Source organism: Amphiura filiformis, chromosome 3 (assembly GCF_039555335.1).
Source record: "Amphiura filiformis chromosome 3, Afil_fr2py, whole genome shotgun sequence".
Taxonomy (NCBI): Eukaryota; Metazoa; Echinodermata; class Ophiuroidea; order Amphilepidida; family Amphiuridae; genus Amphiura; species Amphiura filiformis.
This window is the reverse complement of record NC_092630.1, coordinates 81422769-81445766: the sequence shown is the minus strand read 5'-3', so window position 1 is coordinate 81445766 and position 22998 is coordinate 81422769. Positions and strand designations below refer to the sequence as shown.

At 36.7% G+C, this 22998-nt stretch overlaps 1 protein-coding gene across 1 annotated transcript in view; it reads right to left on the bottom strand.

Annotated features, from left to right (window-relative positions):
• LOC140147532 (scavenger receptor cysteine-rich type 1 protein M160-like) overlaps positions 1-21890 on the bottom strand; it is a 41924-nt gene extending 20034 nt beyond the window's left edge. Inside the window, 14 exon segments of the mRNA XM_072169314.1 lie at positions 1191-1544; positions 2006-2356; positions 2647-2857; positions 2970-2990; positions 14102-14234; positions 16417-16464; positions 16717-16813; positions 17037-17375; positions 17809-18177; positions 18420-18574; positions 18577-18769; positions 19051-19404; positions 20813-21157; positions 21854-21890. Of these exon segments, the coding sequence (XP_072025415.1) occupies positions 1191-1544; positions 2006-2356; positions 2647-2857; positions 2970-2990; positions 14102-14234; positions 16417-16464; positions 16717-16813; positions 17037-17375; positions 17809-18177; positions 18420-18574; positions 18577-18769; positions 19051-19404; positions 20813-21157; positions 21854-21890 (3007 nt within the window).
• Between the last annotated feature and the right edge of the window lie 1108 nt (positions 21891-22998).

The following is a 22998-nucleotide window of genomic DNA, read 5'->3' as shown; positions in this document are numbered from 1 at the left end:
CTCAGAATTTTGGAATAACGACCCTTAACGTAAATTCGGAGTAATGACCATTCGGAGTAATGACCCTCGGAATAACGAGCCTCATTTTAAATTTGGAATAATGACCCTTTGGAATAACGAGCCTTGTTTTAAATTTGGAGTAATGATCCTTCGGAATAACGAGGCTTATTTTAAATTCGGAATAACGAGGCTTATTTTAAATTCGGAATAACGAGCCTTGTTTTAAATTCGGAATAACGAGCCTTGTTTTATTAAAATTCAGAGTAATGACCCTTCGGAATAATGCACCTTCGGAGTAATGATCCTTCGGAACAAAGAACCTTGTAAATTCGGAGTAATGACCATTCGGAATAACGGTCCTGCGGAATAACGAGCCTTACCGTAAATTCGGAGTAACGAACCTTCGAAATAACGATCCTTCGTAATAACGAAGCGTATACTTTGATCAGCTCGTAATTGGCGGGTCTCAACATATTTTCTTTTGAAAATTTTCTTGTGACATCTCGTCAGAAGCATCGCGAATCAGTAATTCAAGTCCTATACTTAGTGGTAAAATGCGTAACTATGCGTAGTGGTAAAAGCCTAATATTTCCCGCCTATTACGAGCTGATCAAACTATAGTCCTCCTTATAATATTGCAATAATTTCTCACCTACTCATATGTGTCTCGGCACGGAGCGACCGCAAGCAAGCAAACAAACTGCTTATTCGTTTGTTGTATGCTACTAGCCCGTGCAATCGTTTTTTATATCTTCTGACTAATAATAATAATTTTCGATTGCCAATATCACCCATGCATGGTGAACTATGCTCAAAGGTAATCATAATGATAATTTGGCGCCAACATTCTCACTATAAACAGAAAGTGGTCATAGATGAATACAGGACTAATGGTTATTTACAATAGAATAAAAATGCCTGCAAAATGCGAACAAAGCATCTTTCTGTACTTTAGATACTTGTTTCCAGGGAAGCACTTCCAGATTATTAAAATTAAAACCATACGATATGAGGATAAAACGTTCCTATAAACAGGCATTCCGTTTTTAAAAGGAGACGTGCGATTGACTTTTTTTGAGAAATTGACTTTTGGACATTAATAAACAAAACCTTTTGTTAAGAGTTACTAACGGTCTAATAGAAGCGTATCGAATATTGATTTACACTGAAAAATGTACATGGAATCTTACCGTTACAGATAACACCAATGTCCTTCCGTGACTCCCTTGTGCTCCCCACAGGATCGACTTTATAGACACATGGGAAGTCAGGAAACCCATCGCAAAAGAATACAGAATTCCAAACCGTTCCGGTGCCAGGACCAAATACCTCCACAGACGTTTCGTAGGATTCGCCATCGCTGAAACCCAATTGGCGACAGATGACTGATGCCGAAAAATCACGTCCTTCAGCGTAAAATCCTGGACTCCAGGAGGCAGAACCAATTCGCATAGATCCCCATATTCCGTTAAATTGTATTTCAACTCTACCTTCGTGTGGTCCAGTACCACCAACAAGACGAATGTCTGGGGCAGGTACGGACGCTGTATAGGATTCAACAAGATTATTGACATGTGAATTGTGAATGCGTATCACTTGTACTTGTTAGGAGTGAAATTGTACCAAATAATGCACGCGTACTGAGATGTTGATGCGTCTAATACACGAGCCCCGCAATCAGTGGCGGCGGAAGCAGTAAAATTTAGGTGGGGTCGGGGGACGAGCATATTTTCTATTTTGGCCTCAAAGTTTAGCAATTGTACCCTATTTGGGCCCAAAACATTGTGTTTGTCGTGCTAAAAGTAAGATGATTTTTAAGGGGACGTCCCCCCTTGCCAACATTTAGGGGGATTCCTCCTCCGTATTTAGAGTGTAATTCGATGGTCTGATATGCTCTCATGTCCCATAAAAATACTGTGCAAACGTTGCTATCCGATCCCTTAAGAAAATGGTTTTCCACTAAACAAAGAAGGGATAGTCTTTTTGATGACCTAATTTCACGTACCATTGCATATAATAGCCACTTCATGTTTGTGATTATCGCAAGCTTTCAAATTATTGCCCCACTGCAGGTGAGCACACTCATGTAAAGAAGCCTTCCACCCATCACATCTTAGCTTGCTTAACCATACACGACCTTTTCCTGATCCAAAGTTTGTAGAAGAGACTGGTTCCATCGATACACCAGAAAATCCAAGATAGCGACATATTACCATTGCATTCTTCGTTCCGTAAGACTGGTAAATATGTTCATAAGGTTCGCACACAGATCCCCATTCATCTTGAAAGAATACCTCCAATCGTCCTTCGTGTGGACCAGATCCACCAACAAGGCGAACCGAAGGCGGTGATGTAACTATTTTAAATTGATTTTGAAAAAAGAGTACAAATAAATATTAGTATAAAACAGTAGCAGTTTATATATCCGATTTACTGTTGCTTTACTGTATATAAGTCCTAATTACTATTAAGTACATTATAATCTGGAGAGATAAGATTCTCAATCTACTAATGAAAGCAAGAACGAACCTCTTACGGTAACTTGTAACATCGGTTTTCCGGGACAATTAACATGATAATGTTAATTTAGTAATGAAAATGATGTAGTAAATCTAGAAAATATCTGCTTTAAAATGGTATACTTACTATTGCAAACAACACCTATATCGGTATCGTGATCCTTATACGCACCCGGAGTCTTTTTATTGTTCTGCGCTGGTTCAAGTTTGCACTCGCCTATGTTTTTGGGCATCACGTAATAATACCCGCAGTCAATGGAATCATACGACTTCCGACCATATCCTGACGAAAACACTCCCGAGTTCGTTGTGAGGGATAGTCCGGGAATCCAAGTTGCCTACACACTACAGCTGCTTCAGCATTGTATCCTGATTTTGCGGCAGAAACCGATCCCCAGCTGCCATGCCTATACACATTTAAGCGACCAGCTTCGTGGCCGTGGTGCTTACCTTGGTACAGACCAACTGGCTCTGAATTATAACAAAATGTAAAATACAATGAAATATTTCAGGAATTAGGAACAAATATGCTTAGGGCGTGTTCAGAAATACCTTGGTGGAGGTTGCACAAATTTTATTTTACATGATGAAAACATTTTTGGCTACTTGCTTTGTAAATCACACACTTTTTAACTCCTTAACTTTTTAATTCAGTTTGACCCCCAATATTAGGTCTGAATCCTTAACTATTATACCCATTGCCGTATTTCTAAGATACAACCATCATAAAATCCCTCGACCAAATACTAGTAGATAATAAAAGATGATGCTTTTCTGTATGGTAATGTATGTGATCCTGGGAAAGATGACATTCAGTGGTGTCCATTACAGGAACCCGCATTTAATCATGTTGGTGACCATTTGGCGTATGCCCTATACTCAGGCAGGAACAATAATGTTGCAGGTAGAGGGACTGGAAAGTCTTCCTGCTCACTTGCTCCAAATAGACCTTTACCACGTTTACCAGAACAATTGCGCGTGATGGAGAATTACGAGGTATATGGATTCCCTCTATAGAACACTAAAATTTATGACACCCTACCTTTTTTTTTTTTCAGCATGGTATTTAAGAACACGTCCTTACATATGTACAATATAGAATAAAAATAAATACATTTTGAAGTGTTTATTACTTCGGCCATTCTGAGTTTTGGGTTTGTTCTAATCGTCTTATAATGCTGTAATAACTTGCCTGATGTGGGCGATTATATAATGGAACTCCGTGAGTTGTAAGTCCTCACTTTGGGCGTTTTTGGCCAGGAATTTCGGCATCAGTCCTACCTTAATGTTTTGTTAAGCCCTTATGGGCTGGGGGCACAGTATCATTATCAACAAAAACTATCACTGATGTCTTTTTTAATTTACATAACCTTACAAAAATTGGGTTATAATTCAAAAAAGTTATGATATATTTCTATGTACGTAACCTTACTTGTCAAATTACATATTTTTATATTGTGTGGTGTCAAATAAAGCTTTAAAACGTTTTATATACGGCATAAACTTAATAACAACAGATAGCGTTATCACTGCGCTAAAATGACTGATATGATCATTTTAAGACCAGTTGTACAATGATTCATATGATCATTTTAGTGAGGTGACTAGGTTGTTCACCTTGTACACGTATAGCAATTATACTTTACCAATAGTTCTTAAAGACCCCTGTATAACCCTATAGGGTCATTTTGGGGTCATATATTTCAGGGTGGCAGCCGCCAGATTCTGAACCAGTAGGTAGGTATTACAAGAATTAAAGATTCTACCAGAGTTTTTAAACCACACAATCTCTCGTTCCAGAATCCGAAGGCTATATCGTGTACCAAATGCTGCACGAGCCGTTCTGATCTGTGACGAGGCGACTATTCATCATTTCCTTAATTTCATTAAGATGAACCTAGATCCATGAATATAACATTTCACTAACATATAATTAATAATAACATTCGCGTTCATTCCAACCAAATGACCTCTCGGTACATTGTACTGACGGCTAGCTTAAAGGCAAGGGTATTATCTGCACTGAACATGTACGTTATGATGGTTAATATAGGCTACCGTAAGTGATGACCTCTTTTGTACGTATTATAAATTCCTATTGCTATATTTTGGTAATAATGATGTTTTTATATCTTTTAGCAGGGAATTACAAATCACAATTTTACCTTTCATGATTTTAGAAAATTACAATAAATACATACGTGTTTGTCCATAAGGCACTACTGCTGCTATTGCCGAAATAAGATGAACGGCAAATGCTGGTGTATTCATTACGATAGATCACCAGCTGGTCACACGCGCACATACCAAGCATCATCTATTTAAAAAGGCTCCCGCATACATAATACAGAGAGCTCCTTTTCTTGCAGTCCAATATCCACTCTCACATTTAAATATATACATCTTTTCCGTTTCAAATCTCCATGAACATGATTGCGTGCGTTGGTGACCTGAAAGAATGGATAATTAATTAATGCAAGGACTCGACGCTACTGCCACTCGCAATGTATCAATCAAGATGCAATTCATGCGTTGATATTTTATAATGGTGGTTACGTTATATGTAACTGATGGCGCTGTGCTATTTTCTCATACAGATTACAGAGTATTGTGATTTTACAGGTACATAATAGAACAAGGGGTAATAATGTAGAAGCAAAAACAGTAAACAATCAAGGTAAAGTAACAACCAGTAGAAAACAATCCAAGAAATAATCGTCACTGTAGTCAGGTAGTGCAGCTACCAAGATCAAAGCAGTAAACGCCTTGATACTCATTAACATGATTACCTAGCAACCGCTGTTCTTGTTCCTAGCAACCATAGCAACACTGAAGAAATGGCACAAATCTATTCCCAAAATGCCAAAAATTTTATTAAAATTTGATTTATCTCTCAATACATGACAAATTAATGGGCCCAGTAGTTCCAAGGTTATGTAACTCTACATTTAGAGTCACATAACATTGTTTCAGAGGAGTTGAAGGACAACATATAAAAATGTATAGCTATTGTGGGAATTCCAATTTCATGAACGCAGCTTTCAATAGCGTGACGATTTTTGCGTCACGCTAGCGTGTGCGACTGTGCGTGAGTAACGCGGAAGTGAATCCAACCATGCCAATGCACTCGTGATTGGTTAGCATTGTATCCAAGGTCGTGCGTTCGCGTTGTAGTTTGAAATACGCGATATGCGATGGCAGCTGTTGAAAGCTGCGTTCATTCAATTGGAATTCCTACTATAATATTTTCCTTTACTATAATAGGTTCCTTTGACAGCGTTTATACCATCGCGTATACGTGCGCGACGTCAAGCGTGTGCATTGGACCTTGTGCAAAATAATACGCGCTGGGCGGCTAGCAGTACGCTTAATTTGTAAAAGGAAATCTGAATAACACTTTATAGATGATTATCTGGAAAATATGAAACGAATACTGGTAATACCAAATGCACGAAATCACATGCCCTTTATATTCTTAATGATCCAACAAACTTCTTTTTTTCCCTTCTTCGTCTTCTTCTTCTTTCATTTTCTTCATTTTCTTCTTCCTCCTCCTCCTCTACTTCTTCTACGTCTTCTTCTTCTTCCTTCTCCTCCTCTACGTCTTCTTCTTTTTCTTCTTCTACTTCATTCTTCATCCTCCTCCTCTACTTTATCTTCTATTTCTTCTACGACTTCTACTACTAATATTTTTCTGATTCTACTTCTACTTCTTCCCATCGTCTACTTCGGCTTTCTATTTTCTTCTTCTTCGTCGTCGTCTTATATGTCTTCTTCTATCTTCGTCTTCTTGTTCTTCTTCTGAGCACAGTTTTAAGTCTTCTACTTCTTTTACTTCTTCTTTGCACATCCGCCATCGGCGATGTGCATTCTTTTTACCGCGTTCTTCTTCTTTCTTTCTTTCTTTCTTCTTCTTCTGTCAACACTATGCACGATCCGTCATCGTAGCCACATGCTTTCAGCCATGTTGACCATACTTGGTCACTTGAACCATTAGGTGGTGCCACAGATGTCACATGATAAACTTCCGGTCAAAATCATCCACTTCCGGTCAATGGCCAAAAATATGATTTTCACTAAAAATGCTTCTCCTCCTACATATTACATAGCACCGTGACATCACTTGCACACATGCATCACCTATACCCAGTGTCTAAAGGTTATACCACAGAATTGGGATCAAAGGTCATTAAGGGGTCACTTCCGGTCAAAAACCAAACATTTTCAAAAATTTTATTAGCCAGAAAAAACATAGCAGAGTAACAGTATGTCCACACATGACTTGTTATTACATAGTAAATATGCAGTATTTTTTCATTTGGGGTCAAAGGTCATTAAGGGGTTACTTCCGGTATAAAACGAAATACCTTCAAAAATTTTATCAGCCAATAAAAACATAGGAGATTGATGGTGTGTTCACACATGAATTGTGTTTATCTATTGTATACGTGGTATTTTTTATTTGGGGTCCAAGGTCATTAAGGGGTCACTTCCGGTATAACACGAAATACCTTCAAAGATTTTTATCAGCCAAGAAAAACAAAGGAGAGTGATGTTGTGTTCACACATGAATTGTGTTCATCTATTGTATATGTGGTATTTTTTTTATTTGGGGTCAAAGGTCATTAAGGGGTCACTTCCGGTATAACACGAAATACCTTATAAAATTTTTATCAGCCAAGAAAAACATAGGAGAGTGATGGTATATGTTCACACATGAATTGGGTTTACGTAATGTATATGTGGTTTTTTTATTTTTGGTTAAAGGTCGTTAAGGGGTACTATCTGGTATAAAACGAAATACCTTCAAAAATTTTATTAGCTAAGGAAAACACAGGTACGCAAATTTCAGCTTCAAGGTGTAGAAGGGAGCACTATTGTCATAAATAACACTTAATTAGAAATATGATTGGTTTTGTTTGGAGGCAGTGGTTTAAAAACTCTGAAAAGTGCCAGTGCTCAAAGTTACCACATTTTACGGTAGGCCTACTGGGCAATTACCCAATGACCCCACTTTTTCACAGTTTTCATACCCGATGATGACTAACCCTTTTTGCTGTTTTCTGCTACTTGACCATTCAAATTTTCCAACATCCAGAACCACCTATGATACTACTGGAACATACCCGTCAGTTCAGATAGGGAGCCCCCCCCCCCCCCCGGGTTTCAATCCTGCACCTTAAGGTGGTATTGGAGGCATTTTCTAGATATTAGAAAATGCTTTGAGTAGGCCGATGTTTTAAACAGATTAATTGAGTAGGATAAAGTACACTGATCAATATGCCTTTTGTTTGTTTTCTTTGTATCCTATTGTTTCTATAGTTAATAAGCTAAAAGGACTGTAAAGGCTCATTAATATGTATTTTTTGCCAATTTTGCTCAAAATCAATGAATAAATGTTCATGCACTTTTATTTTGCACACTTTTGCCCTGAAACTTGGTCAAAGTTTTTCTAATATGTTCTAATGTATTATATAGTGAAGCCGCCCCCTAATTTGCAAATTTGCATAATTAATGAGCTAATTTGCATAAATGCTAATTAATTATGCGAATTAGGGCGGCTTCCTCATTACTTATGCATAAATTATCTGGAAGTCATTAGGAACACGTTGACCAAGTTTGAAACCAATATGAATATTCTATCAAAAAAAAATGTTATGAACATTTATGCGTTGAATTTTAGTAAAATATTGGCAAAAATTACATATTAATGAACACTTTCAAGTCATATTAGCTGACAATGAAAACACACCTGAAGGGGATGCATTTCTGTAATGCCCCCTCCACGTTTCACTCTACCCCGGCCCAAATGAACCTGGGGCAAAGCGGAACGACCTTTTTCAACTTCACACCATTTAATAAAGCTGCATTTTTATCAACTTCATTAATATCATTTATTAGTTGCAGTCCTAAGGTAAGATTATAAACCTTAGGCCTAAGTTTTGCCTTGCCTTGCTTCGTAATCCTATTTGGGCTGGACAAAAAAAATTTGGTCCACTTTGCCCCGGTCTCCCCTATACATCTACATTAACTGAATGCTTTGAGTAGATTATTTAGATTCAGACTTAATTAATTACGTGCTATTCCTTTGTTCCAAACCAGATAAATGTTATTATAAATATTAAAGTAACAAGTTGCAATAAAATGTAACTCTCCTTGCAAATAAAATGTAATTCTGTTCAAAATAACAGATGTAACTCTGTGTATTAAAATGTGCGAATGAATGTTAAATTGTGCAATAAAACGTATTTTTATAATTCATAGCGTCTAATAAAATTATAATCAAACACCAATATCGTTTTAGATGATTATTAAATATGAATTAACTTAATGCTTTGAGTTAAGAATTATTGAGATTCAGACTTGATTAATGGTCTGCTATTCCTTTGTTCGAAACCAAATGATTATCACTAATATTAAAATAACAAATTGCAATATAATTAATGTAACTTTATGCAATAAATGAACGAATAAATGTAACCTTGTGCAATAAAATGTATTTTCATAATTGTTATTGTTTTATTGGTCAGATTGTTATTTCTAATCATCATCATTGAAACAATATATATAGTACACATGTATTTCTTGAATTTGAAACAATTTATTAATAATTATTTAATTTTGTTATGCAATAAATGTACGAATAAATGTAACCTTGTGCAATAAAATGTATTTTCATAATTGTTATTGTTTTATTGGTCAGATTGTTATTTCTAATCATCATCATTGAAACACTATATATAGTACACATGTATTTCTTGAATTTGAAACAATTTATTAATAATTATTTAATTTTGTTATGCAATGTTAATAGAGCCTCAAGCAGTGGCGCCACCGGGAATTTTCCCGAATAGTTGGGAATCTGAGGGGGGGGGGGGAGGGGACATAAATGTGAAAATTTCCCTCAATTTGTGCCAAAAATATTAGGATTTTCAGTGATCGTGTGTTTGATTAGAAACTGCGCGTGGCAAATCATAAGTTTACCCCGGTGACGCCGCTGCCTCTTAAGCTCGTCTACCCAGGTTAGGGCAATTTCCCCTACTTCGAAACAAGTCTTAAACCATGCATTGTGTCTTCTCTCGCAGTTGATAAACCGTTTATGACTTGTTTCTATAGATAGAAAATTGTCCTAGTAAGAAACGAGTCTTAGATTAAATACTTTGTCAACTCCCGAGTTGACAAAGTATAACGTGCAGGTCCTGGGTACTGAGGACTAACCCGCATATTTTACATTATTGATTTTTATTTAGGGTCAAAGGTTATGAGGGGTCACTTCCGGTGTTAAACAAAATACCTTCTAAAATACCTGGCGGTTGTGCATGCTCGCGGTCGCAGGCGACCGCAGTTATATTTCTTTCTTTCTTTCTTCTTCTGTCAACACTATGATCAGCCATCGTAGCCACATGCTTTCAGGCATGTTGACCATACTTGGTCAGTATAACCGTTTGGTGGTGCCACAGATGTCACATGATCAACTTCCGGTCAAATGTCATCCACTTCCGGTCAATGGCCAAAACTTGGATTTTCACTAAAAATGCTACTCCTCCCACATATTACATAGCACCGTGACGTCACTTACACACATGCGTCATCTATAGCCAGTGTCTAAAAGTTATACCACAAAATTGGAATCAAAGGTCATTAAGGGTCACTTCCGGTAAAAGTCTGAAAAATTTGTAAAAAATATTCAAAAAATCACTGTCTTTACAAATTACATAGCAGAGAGTCGCCATTAGCACACATGCATCGCTGTTATCTAGGGTCTTTAGGATGCCTACAGTTTTGGGGTCAAAGGTCATTAAGGGGTTACTTCCGGTCAAAAACCAAAATTATCAAAAAAGTTTAAATTTTTTTTATCTCAAAATGTAAACAAACCAGAGTAATATACCCATCATACATGAATTAGTGTTACATGGTGTATGCATGGTATTTTTTATTTTGGGGGTCAAAGGTCATTAAGGGTAACTTCCTGTTTTAGCTAAATAACTTCAAGAATTTTTATCTCAACAACTAAACATAGTAGAATTTTTTAATTAAAAGTGGAACAATGCATTTTGTCGTTGTATATAAGGTTTTATTTTCATTGAGGTCAAAGGTCATTAAAGGGGTCAAAAGGTCAATGATAAATTTAAAAAAATCATAATCCATGTATAAGTTCCGATAAAGCTGAAAATTCACCAGGAATATTCCTTATGACATCCTAAGCACTATGTAATATTTTGCGGGGTCAAAGGTAATTAAGGGATCACTTCCGGTTCTCACAGATTCGGAGCCATAACTCATTTGTCACTGCTGGCTGTGCATCCTCGCGGTCGCAGGCGAACGCAATCAGATCTCGTTTACATTATTGATTTTTATTTAGGGTCAAAGGTTATGAGGCGTCACTTCCGGTGTTAAACAAAATACCTTCTAAAATACCTGGCGGTTGTGCATGCTCGCGGTCGCAGGCGACCGCAACCATATCTAGTTCTCTACTTCTTTTTCTACGTCTTCTTCTACTCCTTTTTCTTCGTACTGTTCTCATCCTTATATTTTTCATCATTTCCTTCTTCCTTTTCTTTTCCTTCTTAGTACTAATTGGAACAGTAAGATAATAAATGAAGATACAATATTTTATTTCGTTTTGTTTTCACCATCTTTTTATTAGCTATTTTACTAAACTATCTTCACTATTCACTTAAAGTGAAAATATACTATTAGTGACATTCTAAATATACAAATCAATTCTTGTGACAAAACCACTGAGATTTATTACCTGCAGACTCCACCTTTATTACTATTAAAGATAGTTAACCATATACACTGTACATCTGTATACCTGAATACCCATAATGCAAGACCAGTTACAGCCGAGCATAAAGTTAGGTGGTAGCGAATATACCACCTACGGACTGAGTGTATCTCATAATCAGAGATCCTATAAAAAAAGTTAGTATCTCTTCTGTAATGAAGTCGTCTGATCTTGTAATGTGCATTAACAAGTACTTAGAGAATAAAGGTATTGTTTTTAGCTGCTGTTGTGCATCTATCGTCTCATATAACACGGGCGACATCATTATTTTAAGTAAAACAACGAGGCGAATCCGAGTTGTTTTACGCCAAAAATAAAGTGATGTCGCGTGTTATATGAGACGACAGATGCACGACAGCAGCTAAAAACAATACCTTTATTCTCATTCTTAAACACTTTAAATTTTAACACTTAATTTCAAAACCATACGTATACCAAATTTTAATCAAATTAAACCCTTAAAATCCATCAGCCGGTGTTGCTATATGCACCTCCGATTGGTTCAAATAGCGAGTACGAGTATCGCGTCAACACGCACGCGCTTAAGTGTGTGATATCGTGTCATATCACACGGGTAAGAAGCAATAAGATTGCAGGAACTTTCTTAAGTATTTAAGAATTTTCTTTCAACCTGATGTTTAATTTTGAGACCACAAAATACAAGTAATACTATTGATTTACATAATGGGCATAATGCAACAACTATTGAAATTATTTTCAATCAGACTTTCATCTTAATTTAAATAATGTATGCAGCATTGGTAATGATAATAATTATACAAACAATACACGAAGTGAATGACCCGAGAGGTTTTTTACAAAACACGTAGAAAGAAAATGACATCGTCCTCAAACGCACCCCTACATTCAAAAGTTTCAAATATGATATTAGGTGCATCCTGAAATAACGTAATACCATGAATTACCATGATTATGAAGTTAAACACGATGAATAAGAATAAACAAGGCAATGAAATTAATACAATACAAAGAGCACCACTGTAGCATTTAAACTATAAAACCCTCGACATTAATTGAACGTAAGCCATTTACATCTGGTCGCAAGTGAAATGAATATTTTGGTTTGCAAGTATTCTAATATACTTTGAATACTTTCCAGCGTCTAAGGAAGAAATAATGTCGGTGAAAAAGATGTAAAACTGTAAAATTAGATAAACCATGAGATACAAAGAGACAAAGTGGCAAAATATCAAGAATATTCAGAACATAAACAAAGTTGGTGAACAATAATAGACATCATGTAAGGAATGTTCCTGTAATCAATAATGTATACATTTAAATGTGCAAAGTATTAACAAGTAGAAAAAAGACTATAATATGCACTAAAGTCTCTGTCGCCAGTCTTTAAAATGAAACACTTTGCTAATTACAACACGAACCTTTTCTGCGCTGAATAAAAGGACAGCTTAAATTATAGGTTACCATTGTAGATGGATCAAAAATAAATTGTAATTTTATTTTTGCTACAAATATTCACAAATCTCACAGGAAGCATTACATTTAAGGAATTGTATGCATGTAATGCTTATTATGGTTTCATTGTACTACGTATAATAGCATTCATTCCTGTTAAATGTTACAATGTTATTTGTTCAATATTAACATGGTAAAAATATACAATAAGTTTACAAACGTACCGAAATTAAACTACTCAGCTGATTCTTGTTTTTAAATTAATTCATAAGTAATAACATGATTACATTACTTTTACTGACTATAAAAGATCCGAGATTCTAACATTTTGTATTCTATACTAAAACTTACGTAACAAGAATTACTTCAGATTACAATACTAGTATTCATCAGTCTCAAATATTAATGTCAATACGAAGTAATCATCTTCTAGGAAACTAATCTTGTTTCAACAACAGTACCAATTTACACAATTTACCAACCATTTTCAACATCAGTAAGATTACAGTTGTGTAAGCTCATACGTACAGGCATAGGCGTAGATCCCGGGTGGATGGGGGGGGGCAAATCCCCCCTCAATATTTTGCCGGGGGTGGTCCATACAATCATCCCCCAAATGTTGACGCCTGTATGTGGGTTTCTGATTTCTCATATTTGGCCATTTTAACCCAAAAAGCTACGCGCGAATTTATTCCACTTTTGCACAATATTTCATCAGTTTAGTCGCCAAAAGGTGCCGGATTCACTATATTTCAATAAATTTTCCCAACCCCATCCCCCAATGTCAAAAAGAAATCTACGTCACTGCGTACAGGTAACGAAAGAAAGATTAAAACATTCAACTGCACTCTTGATTAAGTTCATCAGGACTGTAGTATTCCATTAATTAAACATTTCTTCTACGCAAGTCCAATTGAAACACTTACTGTATGACGTTGCAATAGCTATGGTCTACTCTTTTCATCAGGCAGATGATGCACTGATCTGCTTGAGTTGTTGCTAGTTGACTTCTCATTGGTATTGATTGAAGTAACTCTCTCATCATCAGTGATCAATACATCTAAAGGTGGCTTAATTTGAATGTGCCATCAACTCATCATATCCATCTAGATCCAGAGGCGGGGCACACAATCTATGAATAGAGTTGATGGCACATTCAAATTAAGCAACCGTGATCACTGGTGATGAGAGTGTCACTTCAATCAATACCAACAAGAAGTCAACTGGCAACAACTCAAGCAGATCAGTGCATCATCTGGCTGATGAAAAGAGCACACCTTAGCTCTTGAAACATCCCATACAGTGTTTCAATTGGACTTGCATAGAAGAAATGTTCAATTAAAACAACTGCACTCACTAGGCTGTTTTTCTCAGATAATTGCAGAACTAACTGGTAATGATGTGTGAGAAAATCTAGTAGAGGATCTTCTAGTTCTAGAAACACTGATCTCAGCATCTCACACACCCACTGAGGAAAGACCCAGTTGGTTCTGAAATTAGTTGGGGAAAATGCACGTATGAATTTACACAATGTACCGGTAAAGGTGTTTGCTAAGTTTAAATGTATTTTAATTGCACATTGTAATAAACATGATAACAGGAAAACTGGGGTGTTAAATAGAGAGGGAATGCTTTGTGAGAATCATAATAATTTGAATTGAAAATCTAGTTTTTACATATTGCACATTTTAGCGTGGTTATATTGTCTATTATGTGAAAAGGCGTCTCAAGATTGATTGCCACAAAATGTTGAACTAGCCCCATAATAAGCCTACCAAACAATATTTTCCTCTTATTTATCAGGTCCCTTCACGGGTCGCAAAATGAGTAGCCGTACCAGATAGGTCTCTTGAAATTAGAAAACAAATATCACCCGTGAACCAATATTACCATTCCCTTCCTAAGCAGGATGAAACCCGGATGGTATTGGTTCTCGGCTGTGAAAGGGACCTATCTAGTAGGGCTACAGAATGAGTGCACGACCCCTGTATCATATCATAGCTAGAAACATTTCGGAAGAACGTAGAGGAAATACATCTATTCAATATTCAGACTTGAGTGGCGCCAGTCTAAAAAATAACGACACACTGGTAACAAAAGTTATGTATATTATAGGGGCAAGGAATCCAATTACTTCACTGAAATTTCAGTGATTCAAGACAAATGGTTCATTATACAGTTATATATATTAAGAAATGGGGTACATTCTAGCAGTACCTCTTTTCTTATCATAAATAATGTACCGCTTGTCTTGAGTCACTGAAATTCAGTGCAGTAACTGGATTCCTTGCCCTATAATATACATAACTTTATTACCAGTGTATTATTATTTTTGAGAAAATTCAAAAATAGTCACAAATTTATCAAGGGGTGTAGTACCACCTTAAACATAAAGGGTAAAGCTGTTTAAGCATACCATGTGCACGTGCGTCATGGTATACAATTGAATATATGAATACAAAAGTCACCTAAGTCCATACTTTGGCCAAATTGAGTTAAGCATGGGAAATTGTTGCTATACATAGGCCTGTCATATGCATGAAAGAACAACTCAAATTCATTCTCTGTGTCTATTGGGCATGTGAAAAATAGCATGTATGAAAGAATCACCCAATTCCATGATTTGAGTCTTGTAACACATTGATTGAAATCCAGTATGTATAAAAGTCCACTTGTAACACATTCATTGCTAGAGAATGACTTTTGAACAAAAATGGGTTTAATAAAGGAAAGTGTGTGGTTTATATTACATGGCAGAATGCTTATCAACATTATACATACCTGTGTGCTTTATTTTGTATTATCTTACTAGTGGTAATCTCATTCTAACATTGTTGTCTTTGTATATGATTCAAAAACCACCTAAGTCCAAAATTTAACATGAACCCCACGAAGTCCCTGAAGTGCGGATCGTCATACCTAATACAGGTTAATCCACTCATTTGCACGTAAAACTTATCATCTTGACCAGGTAAATCTAACTGAAGGAATTAAAATGATACACGGGTTTTTCTCTCAAAATAACTTCGCATGGACTTAGGTGGCTTTTGTATTCATGTATTCAATTACATGCATGGGAATTGAAAATCTTTCCTATATCATCTTTAGGTTCCTATTATGTCTGTCCTGCTTTAAAACTACGGCAGTAGTTTATAAAATGCACCGTATTTTCAATGTTGAGGCATCCGAGAAGAGGTTGATCTCGGTTAGGCACTTGAAGGTATCAACATCTTCTAAGTTGGTCCACTGGTTACGCATTTCACTCGGTGTATTCTATTCTTGATTCATACCATACTTGCTATAATAGAGCAATGCCATCGATACAAAATAATGATAATGAAGGCAGATTGTGACAGAGAAACATTAATGTATCTTATAGTCTCTTTGTCGGTTTCGTAACATGGCAGCATCGGCGTAGATCAGATCACGTAGACTCGCCAATTATACCACTTCATGTACCACGTGAAATTATCATTTAAAAGATGGGCATCAGTGTTTCTGTCGAATCTATCGATTACTGCCAGTAAATTTAATCATCACAACAATAAGGAAGAATTGTGAATCTTAGCTTGGGCTTCACATAACTGGGGACAAGTTTTAACAGCACCTGATATGACCTCAGATTGTCATTCGTCGTGTCGTGGGTTCCAGCAACTTCTTTTCACATTTCACTTGTCTTCCATAGGTACATCATTGTAGTGTTCTGGTTTGCTATGGGTCCTATGTAACAAACAAAGGTAACAGCCTTATCAGTATTCATTGTTCTGTTCAACTAACGTTGGGTTACACTACTACTTTGTGATTAAAAAAAAAAGGATAACCATTTATCACAATGCCTCGCGTCATAAACGCACAAGGTGTATTAAAAACTTCAAAGCATTGTTAAGATTGATTGGATTTTGATACTGGTGTCAAGTGATAAGAGTTATGGCTTTCAGCACATGAACGATATTCTTATAATGAATTACATACCTTTTGTAAAAGAACAATGCAATGCAGATAATAAGTATCACGATCAGCAGAGCAAATAGTATGCCAATTATCATACCAGCACGAGATCCTTCGAGAACTGTAAAAATATAAAGACACAGAAAATACCAGTACATCAAAAATGGACAATGGGGTCCCCACTCCCCATTATCATGATTATATAAAGTTCGTCACATTTTTTTTTGGGCATGTCGTAATGAGAAATCCGTCGAAAGTCAAAAGTAATAATAAACTTCTAAAAGATGACTTCTGAATAAAATAGCACCAAGCATGATTTTACTTGATATACTTGCAATACATACCGTCACATTTAATTCCAATGTCCATCGAGTGGTCACATGCCACAGCACCCCAGGCCGAGTGTTGACAAGAATTTATATCTCCTTTATCTTCAGTGCACCGGATTCCTTCCAACCAAATGCGACCCTCGCCAGCACCAAACCTTCTAGTTAGAGATGATGGTCCATTACGTAGTCCAATTTGTTTACACACAGTCCTTGGTAGCTCTCCGTAGTCCCAATTCTTTTGATGACAAACTGTTCCCCATTCTCCATTGAAGAGAACCTCCAGGCGTCCCTCGTGATATCCACTTCCTCCAGTTAGGCGAATGATTGGTGGTAAAAGTTGGTGTTTACCAGTACCTGTTCAAAACGATTGTTTAAAGCTCAGCAGATTAGATTGACATCACAATAGAGAATCTTTGATGATAAATTTCTTTAGTACAAACAGGTTGGTATGTTACATTGTTTCCGAATTCTTCAGTCTCACTTCTACAAGAATAATGAAGTGCTTTTCGTATTCGTATCATTAATGTCACATTTTGTGTTTATTGACTTGGCTTTTTAAATGTCAAAATCTGAGTTTTTTAGGATATCCTCTTTGGGCGAATCACTGATTATCCCTGTTACATCAGTGCTGTGTTAAACATTTTTAGTATATTTCGAAACCATTGAAATGTGGTGTACAAAATATATAAGAAACGGAGCGACTTAATATTTAGAAATTCTAATCAACTCGCGTTAATATGAAAAATACGCTCGTAATGTGATAATATTGGTGAAATATGTAACTTACCAGCTTCACATATAACTCCAACATCCATTGAATGATCACAGGCACCACGTCCACCCCATTCACTGTGCTCGCAATCTTTCAACACATACTTCTCTTGTGAAGAGTCACATTTTACACGATCCAGCCAAATTGTAGCTTGATGTGAAATCGCGCCAAATATATTGCCCGACGTTGCGTAAGATTGTCCTTTTAGAAAGCTATCGGGTTGGAAACCCAGCTGACGACATACAACGTCAGCCTCTGCTTTTCCCCATGACTGACCATCCTCTATACATACACTGCCCCATTCACCTTCATAGTTGATTTCTAGACGTCCTTCGTAGGAATTCTTGCCACCAACCAGTCTTATAGGTGCTGGAAGATTTGTTGCTGTATAATAAGAGTGATTGAAGATGTTATTAATGTCAATGAAATATTCAACGCTTAATGACAATTTCCAATTTTATGTATACAGAGTTTCGGTGGGGGATTTTTTTGTGTGCGTAAAAACAGCATTAAAAATATTGAGGGCATTCTCTTCAGCAAATGTTACAATATGGCTTTAACTGTCCCATATGACCAATCCGATTATTTGTCAATTATTACTTATTCCTTACTTATTTATTACTTACCATCACCATCACATATAATTCCTCCCATGTTGGCTACGTCTAATTGACAAGAGCTTGCTCCTAGAGGATTATGATTGCATTGATCCACTCTAGCTGCATCATCCAGACAACTAACTCCAGCCAGCCATATTCTTGCAACTGGCGAAGATCCGAATTTTGTCAATTGGTTTTTTTCTGCACTTTTTCTGCATTATAACCACTGTATCCAAGTTGACGACATACAGCTGTTGCAGTTGTGGTAGCCCACACAGCCTGACAAATAGAACCCCACTCTCCTCGAAATTGAATTTGTGGAAGACCTTCGTAAGGATTTGGACTTTTGTCAAGACGAACGGGGGGTGTCACTTTTACTGGAAAAAATAACGTGAAATTGCTCAATATCAGTTGTTTTATTAATGTATTCGGAAATGATCTATCTAATTTAGTCTGGTTCTCCAACAGGATATTAGCTGATATTGGTGTCATTGATTGTGATAGATACATTTATAACATCTACATCAAGCTCATATAAATTTGGCTTTTTCTATAAAAGGAATACACAAGTGCAAACAAACATCAGCTAAGTTTAAATTTGTTCAAATAATTTCTTAATACTCACAACAATCTCAGGCTAAAGACCAATAGTTCTTACCATTACAAATAATTCCAACATCCTCATCATGATCGCACCCCGTAGACCCTCTTTTCGGCTTTATAAGTCCGATAGCATCATCAATACAAGTAAAGTCTACATCTCCAGCGCAGAAGTTTACACTCGTCCATACCCACCCAGTACCTTGTCCAAACAGCGAGGTAGATGTTTCATAAGACTCGCCACTAAATCCTAGCTGCTGACAAACCGTTTTTGCCGAAGCAGAATTGGTTGACTGCCAATAACCACCGCTTCTACAAACTGTACCCCATTGGCCATTATGTCTTATTTCTAATCGACCTTCATGATCCGCTGATCCATCTACCAGTCGCATTTCTGGTGCAGGTATAGATGCTGAACAAATAAAAGAAAATAATGATATTAACATAGACAATACATGTTTTTACAAAACCACAGGTTTATTTGATACTCAAGGTGATATACTTCTAAAACATTGGTAAACTTTCAATTAGGCACCCTCGTTACATAATACAATACACATATTCTGCCATGTATGAAAGAGAACCTAATGAACGGCGACGAGGGGCCTACCAACTGAGTCACGTTTATGACCAATTGATTCAGAGGGCGTCATCATCTTCCGATGACGTCATACCATCCCCCAAAGGATCGATTGGCATACACCATTGATAAAGGCAACAGACTGGATTGCCGAAACTGTCTGGAAAACGTGGGCTTTTTATTGGAATTTTGCTAAAAATAACTTTGAAATCCATATATACAGCCTGTCTCATAAAAAATTGTGCAAGTGAAAAGCGCCCTCTCTGGCAATTAGAAAATACCGTTGTGACATATTGCTTACATCAACGTCAAGGGCGTAATCTTAGCTCTCAAATGCCGTTCTGTTCAATTTGCTTGTTTTGATCTCGAGATATGTTTAGTTAAAGACGAAAGGGTCAAATCACAATTGTGCCACTTTTACCAGGGAAGAGGGCTTTACATGTAATAGTGATAGGATCAAGTTTATCAAGAGTTCCTTCGTGAAATCAAAAGAATGCATCAATTACACAATACAAAAAATTTTGACTGTTTTTACTGTTTTATCATGATGCAGGAATGATGATTCTCTTTTTCCACTTAAAAGAGATTAAAAGATAAATACATATTTCACATTCTGCTGTAAAAGTTAAATACATGTGCATGTCAATGATTTTATACTGTTCTCTTAGTCACTTAAGACATGTTAAAAGACAAACAAATATTGCGCACTTATACATGTTATAGGTTAATGAACGCGTATTACTTGTTGGGAGAGATATTAGACAAAATAATGCACGCGTGCTGATGGTGATGCTTCTAATGCATGCGCCCCGAAAGGGGGAGTGCTTTAGACGCATCAACATCAACTATCGATGATTTACGTGTACAGCTCTCTTCCCTAATAAAAGTGGCACAATTGTGATTTTACCCTTTCGTTGTTGAATAAACATATCTCGAAATTGGAACAAGCAAATTGAACAGAACAAACGACATTTGAGAGCTAAGACTGCGCCCGTGACGTTCATGTAATCATTATGTCACAACGGTACTTTCTAATTGCCAAAGAGGGCGCTTTTCACTTGCACAATTTTTTTGAGACAGGCTGAAAATATAAGTTAGTATGAAAACACATTTCTACGTCAGTGGTCACTCTTTCGTTACCATTCTTACCTTCGTTTCGGCATTTTAAACAAATTATATTACAGATTTTAGGAAGATGTCGTCGATTCTCTATTGTATTTAAAAAAGAACGCATACTTACTATTGCACATAACTACGGCTTCATTTTTGCGCTTAGAGCATGAACTATCATCTTTGCTGCCCCACTGATGGACACAGTCTTGTATAAAAGCCGGGTCATTACTAGACAAGCAAGACAAACTTTTCAACCACGCTGGTCCTTTACCGGAACCAAAATTCGTTGAAGAAGCGCGTGCCATAGACCCACTGCCATAGCCAAGATGACGGCATAGTACTTTGGCGTTTTGTTCCTCATACTTCTCTGAGGTTTCATCAAAACATACAGTTCCCCACTGATTCCGAAAGTAGACTTCAAGTCTTCCTTCATGTGGACCACCAACAAGGCGAGACGATGGGTAGGATGTTACTGGAGAAAATTGAAAAGAAAAAGGCAAGAATACTCCTTAGATCCTTATCATAATACCAAAGCTAGTGGAGATTAATGCTTTTGTTCAAGAGCAAAATGCCTTTGACAAACATTATGAACATGTTTTGTCTCAGGGGCATGCCAAGATTTTGTGGCGCAAAGTACACGGATATAATAGGGTGTCTCAGAAAGAATTATACCGTCGGAAGCACTGTGGGGTATTTGAATGCCCAAACCAAACAACACTAAATAGTTAATGTAATTTTAGACTAAAACAGCTATATTGTACTTTTTGTGTTTTAACAATTGACCTCGCCGTTCTTGAAATATAAGACTTTTAAAAAAATACATAATTTTCTAACCATTTCACGGATTCTAATATCAACAATGGCTGTATGTGGAGTACCAATCACTGCACGCGAGGCGTCCATTGTCATATTGATTGTCATATGAATCCGCAAAAAGGATTGAAAATATGATATTTTCGTCAAATTCTTTAATATTGAAGAACAGAGTGGTCAATTATCAAAATTCAAAAATTATGGGATAGCTGTTTTAGTCCTTAATAACATCAACTGTTTGGTTCTGTTTGGTTCGGGCATACCCCATAATAATAAGGTTTTTCAGGGATCCTGTAGAATGGCGCTCCGTTCTGGGGTTGCCAACTTAACTCGTACTTTTTTTCAAAGTCAATACCCAGCATTATGTTGCCACCGCCAAGAATTGAACCCATAACCTACCCTAACCATTAGGCCACACCCTCTGATGCACTGGAACATTTGAACATTTAATGATTGTGTCTGATTTCTTTGATTTCAGATCAATTACATGTCACACAAAGTTTTGTAATGTAAACTTTGAAATGTGAACTTTGAAAGTCCTGCGATATTTAGAATTTACAACAATAAATTAAGCCTACCAAATGGAAATAAAAATTTAATTTGCAGGTAACTTTTAGGGAAAGTACCAAAGACCTACTATGCATGTACGTTTCACTTTGTCTCTTGTGTTTTTGCAAGGCATAGAACAAGGTACTGTATCATATTCATCTAGATTGTCATTAAAACTGTCTGATGGGAATTCATACTATCAAATCCATTTTTGGTGACATATCTTGTGACAGTTTGATGCTGCTACGCACTTCATCCGACTGCGTAACAACCAGTTCTTCTCCAGGGACAAGTGGAAAAAGCATAGCAAAAATCATACTCGGTCACTCACAGAGAAAACAATCCAACATTGAAATAAGTAAATCGGCTATCAGCATGTTGTGGAAAACAACTACGTCATAGGATGGGGCAGATAAGGGCGGCAATTTGGATTGGTGCAGAGAGGGAAACACCATGTACTATTTCTTGCAGTACATTTTGACCAGATTCTAGCGCCACCAACGTTAGCAACTTCGGGAAAGAAGAATTTGAAGCAAGGTTGCATGAAATGCTGCGTAAGAGCATGAAACTATAACAAGATATAGGTCGCCAAAATGGATTTGATAGTATGAATGAAATCTTATGCTATAAAACACTTTTCCCAAGAACAATAGACGATGGCTCTATGTGTAACAAACCTCATGTGTGACGCAATGTGTGGCAGAGTCAGGAAGGGCAAAATAAAATTTCGGGGGCACAGACGAAAAACATTACAGTTGCATCATACAATACATAGAGACTGTATGTCTTCGAGCTTCAAAAAAGGGCTTTATTGTGACGATGTACCAAAAATTGCTATTTTACTCTTTTTTGCCCAATATCAAGATGGAAATGGCTTTATCTTTACAATGTGCGCCCAAACATTTTGTATTTTACACTATTTTGGCCCATGATATGGCTGAATTTGGGGGC